This window comes from Amphiura filiformis, chromosome 4 (assembly GCF_039555335.1).
Source record: "Amphiura filiformis chromosome 4, Afil_fr2py, whole genome shotgun sequence".
Lineage (NCBI taxonomy): Eukaryota > Metazoa > Echinodermata > Ophiuroidea > Amphilepidida > Amphiuridae > Amphiura > Amphiura filiformis.
In genome coordinates this window covers 83,803,422-83,816,080 of record NC_092631.1, presented here as the reverse complement: position 1 = coordinate 83,816,080, position 12,659 = coordinate 83,803,422, and the positions used below count along the sequence as shown (strand labels likewise).

At 37.9% G+C, this 12,659-nt stretch overlaps 1 protein-coding gene across 1 annotated transcript; it reads right to left on the bottom strand.

The window, feature by feature from the left end:
* Positions 1-345: 345 nt before the first annotated feature.
* LOC140151548 (uncharacterized) lies at positions 346-11,703 on the bottom strand. The gene is made up of 6 exons (XM_072173930.1): positions 11,508-11,703; positions 10,634-10,778; positions 9,236-9,272; positions 8,241-8,374; positions 7,196-7,381; positions 346-2,789 (listed from the first exon to the last, which is right to left on the bottom strand). The coding sequence occupies exons 1-6, from the start codon at positions 11,599-11,601 to the stop codon at positions 1,895-1,897; spliced, it is 1,491 nt and encodes a 496-aa protein (XP_072030031.1). The 5' UTR covers positions 11,602-11,703; the 3' UTR covers positions 346-1,894.
* Between the last annotated feature and the right edge of the window lie 956 nt (positions 11,704-12,659).

Here is a 12,659-nt window from a genome sequence, read left to right as displayed (position 1 = left end):
TCCAAGGTAACAAGGTGCTACATTATATTTTTATATAACATGGAAAGACATAACTTGAGATCATTTTCAACAAAATTGGAGCAATTTTCATTTTCATGTTAGGGTGCTTGGATTTGGTTCTCGATTTATTTTTATTCTGATCTCTGTAAGTCTTGTCCACCTGGCCCTGCTGACTTATTGTCATGGTTTAGAAAAGCAAGGATATGCGAGGGAAATAAACATTAAATTGCTGATCCCAATTTTCATCATGTTGACTGCTCTCAACAACTACAAGTTCTCAATCTATTATGCTTAACTACAGTAGTTACTACCAAATCACAACTACATGTACAACATCCATTTATGAATTGACATCAAGTCTTTATTTCTCAGTCTGAACATCAGGAACATAGATATAGGCTTTTATCACTCTATTATATGAAGGATCGGATATTTATCATATTTTCAAAGGGAACTATACCAGAAATATTATTTAGTATTAGCTGCCCAATATATAAAGTGAATATAATACATATGATAACAGCTTTCCGAGAGGAATTGATCAAGTCAGATATTGAACTTCCAGTACTTCAAACCTGGAGAGTATTGAGTGAAGATGTCCAAGTTTGTTTCATTATATCATTTTACAATAAAATTCTTGTCATTTGATTGATTATTTTACTATTTTTAGTGCCAGCTGCCAAAAGACTACAAAGGACACTACAGACTTTTTAGTAGATGTCAAATATTTGATGTAACATATCTCCATTATTTAACTACATTCCTCATTCTATTTCCAGACTAATAGTTTTAATGAATGTTTGATGGCGTAAAATCAATAAAATCTTTCTGCCAGATATTCTCGTAAGTCTTTCTCAACTTTCCTGGTAAAACATATTATCGATTTTTCGTCATCAAACATTTGTTAGAATTGAAACATTACTTGGAATAGAAGGGGATAGATTAAATAACAAAGACATATTACAAAGTAGGTAATGGTGCCTCCATTGATTTTATTGATTTTATGCCATCAAACATTCATTACAACTATTACTGGAAAGACATATTACATCAAATACTCTACATCGAATACTCAAGAGTCTGTAGCGGTCTTAGCGGAGCTACCATGGCAACTCTGATGACAAACATGGTACATTGCATACAAATATTGAATATCCTATGTTTATTTGTTCAATGGCAAAAATATTTTTATTCTGTGAAATATGAACTGTTTCATTCAAATGCCTTTTTGAATGGAACAGTCCATATTTCACCTCATGAAAATATTCTTGCCATTGAACTGGAAAATAAACAAGAGTTCTCTGACACTCATTACTACTGAGAATTTTGTATTTTCTTTTTCACTTATTCAGTTTTCTTGGTATATGTCAAAAAAGCTGTAGCAGTGCTTTTGAGCTAGTGGAAACTCGTTAAATTTAATACAAGCTCTGATAATACAAAAAAAAACCTGATAAGACAAGCTTGATTTTCAGGTCCCTGGCACTGAATCCCTATGTAATATGTGATGAATATGACAAAATCCTGATAAGACAAACTAAATTTTGTGGCCCCACAAATTTCGTATTAAAGAGTTTCCACTGTAATTAGTTTCGCCCTTTATACATATTGCATTGCTGAGGAATTTTAGATTTACAAAAACTACAAAAAAATTATTTTGTGTCTTTTCTCAAGTTTGACAGTAACACCATGTTGGAGGTTGCAGTGGCAGTTCAAATTGCGCACGCTAACCCAATCCCGCAGGGCTTATAAATACACAGAAGTAGAAGTGCAAATTGTCCATTCACTGACGACACAACCGTGTAAACACACTGGCGGCACTCTCAACTTGAGACAAGATACAGTATAGTGAACCTTTCCCTAGCTTATATTTAACATTTTAGTTGTAGAAGCATCACTATCGTAACTTTCTAGCATCTTTTATTAGAGCCAGCAGAGCATTATTTACACTGTCCTCATTTTTGTGTTCTTTTCTCCCTTCTGAATGACTGCTGGTTCTCTCTCTGTTATGTCTTTTCTGTTCGGGTGATTTCCTGTATTTTCTGTCTTGCTCATCAGGGGTCCAACTTTTTTTACGATGTCTCTCTGGTGATCTCCTGTATCTTCTGTCCCGTTCATTTTGTTCAGGATTCCAACTTTTATGCCTTTCGGTCGAGCGAGACTCTCCTTTTGACACTTCTCTAGTTTTAGTTCTTTTTATTCTTTCATCATCAGATGACTCACTACTTGATTGTTTTCTTTTATGATCACGCCTACCTGAGGAGTGACTTTCATATCGATCTTGACCTTTGCCCTTTACCAATTTACTATGATTTGACCTATGACCACCATCACTGAAATCACTATCTGTCGAGTACTTGCTTTTCCTGTCATTAATAACACGACCTTTAACCTTATCATTACTATGACCTTTCATCTTTGATTGCTTGTGATCTGCATGACCTCTGGGTTTTCTTGACTGCCTTTCATCTTCATCGCTGGAATCCGAGGACTGTCTCTCTCTAGAATGGCTGACATTCTTACTGTTACTTTTTGACCTTGAATCACTAACTTTACCCTTTGACCTTGGGTCATAGTGATTCCCTTTGGATCTTGAATGTCTGTCTCTATCGCTACTATTGTCTCTTTGCTGACGTCTATCATCTGTGTGGCTTCTATTCTTGTCACTATATTTCCTACCTCTGTCCTGATCAATGTTCCTTGGTTTCCCAAGTTGTCTTTTGAGGCCAGGTCTTTCATCTTCAGAGTGAGACAATAATCTTTTTTGATGAGAGGATGACTTTTTGATTGGTCTGAAATCAGTAAAAAGGTTACAGGATAAAATTAATTAGGGACTGCACACTAAACAAGGCGGTTCTCGAACCACGAGTCTCGCCTGCTTTCGCGATCGCCTGCTTTTACGATTACTTTTGGTAGAAGTAAATGAACCTGCAACAACCCATTGCGATTTGCCTGTTCAATTTGAGCTTGATTGGGCCAATATTGGAATTTGACCTTTGATCCCTAAATTTTGGTGGGTCTAGGCTGGGCACAATTACCTGGCTGATGGTGACTGTACCCACCAAGTCTCATGCTAATTTGACTAATTTACTAATTTGACCTCAGATGACCACTACTGACCCCAAAATGACCTTCCAAAAATTGGGCTCTAAATGTTGACTGTACCAATCAAGTTTCATGCCCATACAACAGTTTTTAGTCATTTGACTTCAGATGACCTCTGAGTGACCTCAGATGACCTTGCAATGACTGTCCAAAAATTTGGCTCTAAATGATGACTGTACCCACCAAGTTTCATGCCCCTGTGACAGTTTTTAGAAATTTGACCACAGATGACCCATGGGTGACCTCAGATGTCTCTGAAATGACCTTCCAAACATTTGACTTTAAATGTTGACTGTAACCACCAGTTGTCATACCCATGGATGACCTGCGATGAAATGAAATGACCTTCCAAAAATTTGGCTCTAAATGTTGACTGTACCCACAAAGTTTCATGCCCATACAACAGTTTTTAGTAATTTGACCTCAGATGACCCCTGGTGACCCCGAAATGCCCTTCCAAAAATCTGACTCTTAATGTTGACAGTGACCACTAAGTGTCATGCCCATACGACAGTTTTTAGTAATGTGACCTCAGATGACCCCTGAGTGACCTTGGATGACCCCGAAATGACTTTCCAAAAAAAAAGGCCTCTAAATGTTGACTGTACCCACCAAGTTTCATGCCCATATAACAGTTTTAAGTAATTTGACCTCAGATGACCCCTGGGTGACCTTGGATGACCCAAAAACGACCTTCCAAAAATTTGGCTCTAAATGTTGACTGTACCCACCAAGTTTCATGCCCATACGACAGTTTTTAGTAATTTGACCTCAGATGACCCCTGGGTGACCCCAAATGCCCTTCAAAATTTGACTCTTAATGTTGACTGTAACCACTAAGTGTCATGCCCATATGACAGTTTTTAGTAATTTGACCTCAGATGACCCCTGGGTGACCCCGAAATGCCCTTCCAAAATTTGACTCTTATGTTGACTGTAACCACTAAGTGTCATGCCCATACGACAGTTTTTAGTAATTTGACCTCAGATGACCCCTGGGTGACCTTGGATGACCCCTAAATTACCTTCTGAAACTTTGACTCTAAATGTTGACTGTACCCACCAAGTTTCATGCCCATGTGACAGTTTTAGTAATGTGACCTCAGATGACCCTGTGTGACCTTGGATGACCCCGAAATTACCTTCCGAAACTTTGACTCTAAATGTTGACTGTACCCACCAAGTTTCATGCCCATATGACAGTTTTTAGTAATTTGACCTCAGATGACCCTTGGGTGACCTCAGATGAACCCGAAATAACCTTCCGAAAATTTTACTCGAAATGTTGACTGTACCCACCAAGTTTCATGCCCATACGAGTTTTTAGTAATTTGACCTCAGATGACCCCTGGGTGACCTCAGATGACCCCGAAATAATCTTCCGAACATTTGACTCTAAATGTTGACTGCACCCACCAAGTTTCATGCCCATACGACAGTTTTTAGTAATTTGACCTCAGATGACCCCTGGGTGACCTCGGATGACCCCGAAATAATCTTCCGAACATTTGACTCTATATGTTGACTGTACCCACCAAGTTTCATGCCCATACGACAGTTTTTAGTAATTTGACCTTAGATGACCCCTGGGTGACCTCGGATGACCCCGAAATAATCTTCCTAACATTTGACTCTAAATGTTGATTGTACCCACCAAGTTTCATGCCCATACGACAGTTTTAGTAATTTGACCTCAGATGACCCCTGGTGACCTCAGATGACCCCGAAATAATCTTCCTAACATTTGACTCTAACTGTTGATTGTACCCACCAAGTTTCATGCCCATACGACAGTTTTTAGTAATTTGACCTTAGATGAACCCTGGGTGACCTCGGATGACCCCGAAATAATCTTCTGAACATTTGACTCAATGTAGCACCCCAAAAGAGACCATTTTTGACATAAAAACCCGTTTTAGACATTTTTTTGAAAAAATGCTTCCTTCACCCTAAAAAGGTGGTTTTAAATGTTCAGTTTCCTATCCTAATGAGAGACATTCTTCAAAGTCTTTTTTTGGCCTAATAACTTGGCCTACATGACCGAAATTGATATATATAATGCATAATATAAAACAATATTTCATTAAATTTTGACCCCCCCCTCAACTTCGAGTGTGTGGGAGGGGCCACATGGGGGGGGGGGGGGGTACTAGTGTGCATGAAGACTACATTGTATGATGACCATTTTTGACATAAAAACCTGTTTTAGACATTTTTTTGAAAAAATGCTTCCTTCACCCTAAAAAGGTGGTTTGAAATGTTCAGTTTCCTATACTTTTGTACATGAGAGACATTCTTCGAAGTCTTTTTTTGGCCTAATAACTTGGCCTACATGACCTAAATTGATATATGTAATGCATAATATAAAAACAATATTTCATTAAATTTTGACCCCCCCTCAACTTTGAGTGTGGGAGGGGCCACATGGGGGGGGTACTAGTGTGCATCCTCTGGTCATACTACCCCCTACCACATTATGTTGACCGTACCCACCAAGTTTCGTGCCCATATGGCAGATTTTAGTCATTCGACCTCAGATGACCCCTGGATAACCTTGGGTGACCTTGACGCACTAACCAATACAAAGTTGTTCTGTCTGGGGTGAAGATGCACCCACCCACCAAGTTTGACGAACGTGCGACCCCTAGTCTCCGAGAAAATAGGTTTTTGCATTTTATGCAGAAATTATGCAAATTAGGTACTTAATTACCATATTTTGCTCTGAAAATCGAATCGGGTTGAGATCCTCTGGTCATACTACCCCCTACCACGTTTCATCATCATAGGGCTTAGGGATCTTACGAATCCCCCAGATACAGCTCCACAAGGCGGATTTCTTCAGATTTCCAACCATATTTGTAGAATCGTTCCGCATAAATTATGCAAATTAACAACTAAATCGCACACTTTTCGCCGAAAAACTAATCAGGTGATCAGCAGATGTGTATCATAGCTGCCACCAGGTTTCGTTACCATGCGCCCGACGGATCTTGAGATAGTCTGTCCACAAACTCCGCTATCAATTTTCGCATAAATTATGCAAATTAGCTATGTTAATTTGCATATTTTTCACCAAACTTATCTGGTTCTGAGCAAACTTGGATACCCTTCCTCCCACCAAGTAGCGTCGCCATAAGTCTTACGGTTCCCCAGATACAGCTCCGGACAGACACACATACATCCACACCCCCACCCCCACACACACCCCCACACACATGCACGGACAGACAGAAATAGTGATTACTAAGTCCCATCCTGAACAAAGTTCAGGCGAGACAAAAACTAAAAGCACAAACAAGTACATACACACACGCTCACAGATGTTTAATTAACCATTGGCAAAATTACCTATAACCCTTTCTAAATTAGTTCTGAACACATTTAAGATAAGGTGTAATTGAATAATCCTCTTTTATCCCTCTAAAATGACTGGAATTTTGTTACTTTTTTCAAACATTTTACTCAATTTGGACTCCTTTTTTGGACATTTTCTTTTTACAATATGCCAAATTTTGGGTACAGCACTGTAATGGGCCAAAACTGGTCCAGGTTGCACTAAATGACCACAAATATTTAGGGATTTCTCACTCAAATTTTAGGTACAGCACTGTTATGGGCCAAAACTTGTCTAGGTTGCACTAAATGACTGTCATTTTTAGGGATTTCTCACTCAATGACCCATTTTTACCCTAACATATTTAAGATAAGCTGTAATTGAATTCTCTTTTATCCCTCTAAAATGACTGGAATTTTGTTACTTTTTTCAAACATTTTACTCAATGTGGACTCCATTTTTGGACATTTTCTTTTTACAATATGCCAAATTTTGGGTACAGCACTGTAATGGGCCAAAACTGGTCCAGGTTGCACTAAATGACCACAAATATTTAGGGATTTCTCACTCAATGAACCATTGCCCTAGGATATCTCACAGAAAAACCCCTAGTTTTGAATTGCTGTCCACACACGCTCAGTTCGGAAGATGAGTGCCCTCTCCCTGGGGTCGACACACTTAAACCAATTGTCAGTGGGTTGGGGTGTATGTGTTGTGCAGCGGAGTTAATGATGTGTTGGGGTGTTCATGCCTTTTTACCTTTTTTGTCTCTTAGCAGACTCATTATCATCATCGCTTGATGACTCCGATTCCGATGATGATGACTCTGAATCACTGCTGCTATCAGATGATGATGACTTGCTCCGCTTCTTCTTGTGTCTCTTCTTATCTTTGCCCTTTTTTCTTTTCTCTTTCTTCAATTTCATCTTTTTCTTCTTTGATTTACTGGTTCATAAAAATGAAATGAAAAGAAAATTATAATCCACTGTTTAACAACACACAATCATTTTTTTTAAATAAAATAAACGTCTTAAAAGGTGTGACCAGGTCAACAGCCTCATCCCTACGTTATCCTATCAAAATAGATTTTGATATCAGAAGAAAGTTATCATTTATCTCATAATCCCAGCAAAAAATGTTCAGCATGCAATCATGTTCCGCTTAGATGTTATAAAGTGATAGCCCTCACCCGGCCCTCAAACCATGGTGGTTGCCACCCATCCTGTTCTCTGTTTTTGCTTCTAATATCAAAACCACTAGTGCAATTTAGCTCTAAACTCAGGTATCAGATTGTTTAGCCTCAATGTGTGGTACACAACACATGAAAAATTTAATCATCCCCCTTTGAAAGAGGTTAAAGTTTTTCTTCTTTTTCCTACATATTTTTTTGCTCACCAATGCTTGCAGTGTAACTAATGAAAATCAATCATGCAAAAACAGTTTTATTCTGAAAATACTGATGCCTTGTAATGGTTTATATCTTGATCAAGACACAAATGTTGGTTCCAGATCCATAATTCTAATAAAGCTTATAAAACAAAATTTAAACAGAACCATAGTAAATGGAGGTTAACATTCTTACTTCATACCTGCCAACCATGGGAAGCCAGAAACCTGTCCAAATACTAGTGGAGGCGCTTCATGAAACTGCAGAACCTTTAGACATTCACAAATGTACCATATTCAACCTAATTAGTGGTCATGGTGCTAAGTCACTTTGGGGGATGCTTATGAAATGCAAGTCAAATCAGTTCAATTCTGTGCTAGTGCTATAACCTATTCAACTAGTCAACTAGTCTCTTACCTGCTTCCTTCAGCTCTGAGCAGGGCGGCAGTTCTCTCTAAAGATAAACCTTGCTTCAACAGTAGATCTCCTTCTTTTGATTTCTTCTTAATTTTCTTGGGTCTGTCTCGTTTTGGGGATTGGAGTGGCTCTGCCTTTTGAGAGAAAAAAATACAACATACATAAATAATAATAAATTTCCATCGCATCAAATTATGACCAATTTTGAATAAAACGTGCGATAACTTACAGGTATGATTTGGCCTAACATAAATTTGTTTCCTGAAAAATGCTGGAAAAAAAGAAAGTTGGTAGGTTGGAAAAAAATTATGTTGTGGAAAAATTTTGTATCCCTCCTAAAACAAACAAAATCATAGGTCACGGAAAAATAAAAGCTGCCTGAATGTTTTTCTGGTATTAACATGTAATTTGTAAATATGTATACATTATCACATGGAAATAAAGATATACTACAAGTTTTCCTATACTAAATGGTTTATTACACTCAAGAAAATAACAGGGACATACTGACTACATGTACAAATTTAATCAACTTTTTGAAAAAAAGGAAAAAATTGGCATGTTTTTGATCATGCCACCTAAAAGAAAGTCAGGCCTAAAATATTACTGGTATGTGATGTATTTTTAATAATTCTTGGCACTCTTATAGCTCTGCAATACGCACAAACACATATAACATGGTCCGAACGATTGCATGCATGCACCTTACACTACATACACAGTACACATTTAATACGCAACATGGATGCAACAGGTACATCCCCCTTGGCTAAGAATTACTAAAAAATAGGTATAGTGTAATTAAGCAACCAATGCTGGCTAAGTGTGTGCTTGGCTTGCACTGGTAACTAAATTGGCTATTGATACTGGACCTGTGGTGCCTTTTATCATAGCTGTAAACTAGAGCTGCTCATGTCTCAGAGGTGAACCATCATGTTATGAAATAGCAAACCACTGATGGGCTAAAACATACAATATTAAGTAAATGAACTTACCTGCTTGGGTGGTGGAGCCTTCGGGACTTTCATGCCTCTGTGGAAGAACAAAGATGAGAGAGTTCAAATTTGCTTCAATCAAACCAACAAGCTTACAATATTTTGATATGTAAATTGGTGTCAATGATTTATAATAAGGGGTCATCATAAGCAACAAAAATAATTTTTTGTTGGCTTTTTTTAGTCAATTTTACCATGAAATGGAAAATGGTCCACCATTTGAGATGTTTGCGACCAGTAGTGTCCACTGTCCATGTAACCACAAGCCGAACTGACCACAAAATGTTTGGAACCATGCTTGGTACCTTGATTTAAAGCCATATTATAACATTTTCATACAAAATAGACTTATTTGCCATAAAATGTTAGCTTTTATTTTCAGATATGTCCCCTTTTAATTTTGAGCCGAACAACTGAGGTAAAGCAAAGAAAATTGGAATTTACTACCAGTGCCGATGTCGCCAATGTGTAGCACTCCGTCGGTTATGTTACGGTACTATTCTTTGATGTGTATATCCGTCCCGCACGCCATGCACTGTGAACATCGTGTACACGTTCGATTAATTATTTCCATCATAATAATAAAACGACGGTTCCAGCGTTTTATTCAAAATCTCTGATTTTGACAAAACTAGAGCACCTATAGTCTTGATTTTTTCAGCGTATGTTAGTTTAATAAAGTGCAATATAATCATGTAAAAAACAGAATTTTGACAAATATTGAGGGCATTCTCCTCAGCAAAATGGCTTTAAGAGTGGGTACTGTTATGTCATGGACTGTCCTGGTCATGCTTCAGTCGGAGATAAAAATTAGCTAACTTTTGTAGCAATTTAAATTTGGATACAAAATCTTTATGATATGGATCGATCAGGTTTTGTCTGAATATAATATTTTTCTTACCACACTCCATTAAATACAAATAAAGATGCTTAAAAAATTCAAAATCAGGGGTCGCGCAAGGCTGCATTTAAGGGTCCTGGACTCACCAAAATACAGTTCGGACCCACTATTTTTAAATTTTCTGTAAGTTCAGGGGTTCCTGCAAACCCCCAGTTTTTCAATCTAGCACTAGGCCTACTGCAGAGATACTATACTCGCCAAACTCTACTACGGACACCCAACTTTTTTACTTTCTGCAAGTTCATGGCTCCCTACGGACTCTGGAGTGTTTTGTTCTAGTGCTACCCCTGTTCAAAATTAAAAATTGATGTGAACTCTATCCAAAAAATCAAGGAATTCTGAATTTTTGTAATTATAATTTCAAAATACTTTTATGCCTTCGGTAGAGTTTGATTTTGTGGCTGAAAACTCTAAATCCTATTTTAAAGCAATGACCATTCAGGACTGCTTTGAGCCTCCTGCACATTTCAAGTGGTGCCTACCGTGCCTATACTTACAATGCTGTCATTAAGGCTTCTCTTTCAGCATCTTTAGCAGCTTGCAATTCATCTCTGATTTCTTGTCCACCGTCTCTGTCCTTGTTGAACCACTGCAGATCTTTACCTTTCTGCCATCGCCCCACTGGGGCCATCAGAGAATGCCCTGTTTTATACAAAAAGAAAGGATCAATTTGTCTAAAAAATAGTGCTGATATTCATGTGAGCGTACTTGAAATGCTACATACTACACTGGGTTATGAAGAACAGCAGTCCCTTGCTAAGATTGATGCCAGCGCCTGTTAATGAGCCACATACGCAAAACTTTTTGTTCACTTCAAGGGCGCCGATTTGCGCCAACCAACGATTTGACGCACAATTGGCCAATCAGATTCGGTCTGTTGCTATGATTGTCAGATGATTGATTCAGCCAATCAGAACCCCACTTTTGTGTATACGCTCTGCACACGCTCAAAATGTAAACAAGTACCATTCTTTTCCGACAAAAACTGTACGGTACCTGAGAATTATGCTACCAACACCCCGGGGGGCACACTCATGTATAAAAGTTGAGTATGAAATGACTCACAAAAATGACCCTAAGCGAGGATGTCAAAATTTTGTCAAACTAACCCTAAACGAGGATTTTGCTCAAATAAAAACACCCTAGCGAGGAATTGGTTTCAAAATTTCCCTAAACACCCTAAGTGAGGAAATGGCCTGAAATTTGCCCCTAAACTAAGGATAGACATTGCGTGTGTCGGTATGAGTGTCATTCAGTATTGATCTGCTATTCAAGGCGCTGTTGAAGTCGGTGACTTTTGTTTTGGGCCTTGCCGATTTGGCTATTCATCTCATGATGATCATCATTCATGATGTGAATTTGTAAGCTTACCTAAATAGCATTCTCTGTCTTTGTCTGATTTCACATCTTCCCATTTGAACTGATCAGCACCTCCTCTGGTACCACCTCTTGGTACGTAGTACATTGTTTATATCAATGGTTTCCAGTAAAAGTAGGAATTTTAAAGTCTATAAAAATCGGGATAAAGAAAATTGTTGTTGTGTGTGTCAGCCTCCGGTGCACCTACGCACAGCTGCAGGTCATGAATATTAATGAAGTGATGTCATCACTGATGAAGGCACTTCGTGATGGGTTTTGGACCGTTTTGAATAAACCTTTTTTATAAGCTATAATGAAAATTCTTTACAAAAGTCAGTTTTATTTAACATATATTGTCGTATATAGATGAAAAAGTAATGAAAAGATTTTAAAAAATCAATAAAAAAAGCTGTTTATCTTTCATTCATTCTCAGTATCACTCTCATATTTTTTTTCTTTCTTCCTTTCACTTTCTACTCTGCACCGGGACTCTGCATTAGGCCAAGTAAAATAAACATCATAATTTTTCTCAAAATTTGGTGAGAAAGGCCCTTATTATCATGATTATTTGTTATTTTGTTACAAATTGACAGACTTGTAACGAGTCATGACTCGAGACTCGACTTTTCAAAACTGAAATGACTCGACTCGGATTTTCAAATTTTCCCCATAGAGATTGTACAGTGACTCGAGTCATTTGACTCGACTCGACTCGAGATATTGCAAGAAATGACTTGACTCGTTACAACTCTGCAAATTGACCATTCATTTCTGTGCAATTAAAAGGCTATGTTAACATACAGAGCCTGATTAGTGCCACTCTCAGTGAATCTTGGTGAGAAAAACCTAAAAAAGCATGGCCAATGGCTGGAAATTGTGGGAATTTGGAGTCACAGAAAAACTGAATTCAAGCTAAAACCTCAAAAGTGGCATCTCTGATCATAGAAACAGGGAGGCCCCAATATTTTTGGTATTTCCCCAGAGGCCTATCCCTACTAAGAAAGCGTTTTTATGAAATGATAACCAAGATCTTCTAGTACATGTTTGATCGACACAATTTCAAAAACAAAAAGAGAGCAAATAAGAAAAATATTTGGAAATCTCCAAAAATCGGTGGGACATGGACGATGTTAATTACCAGTATTTATTTTACTTGGCCTTATA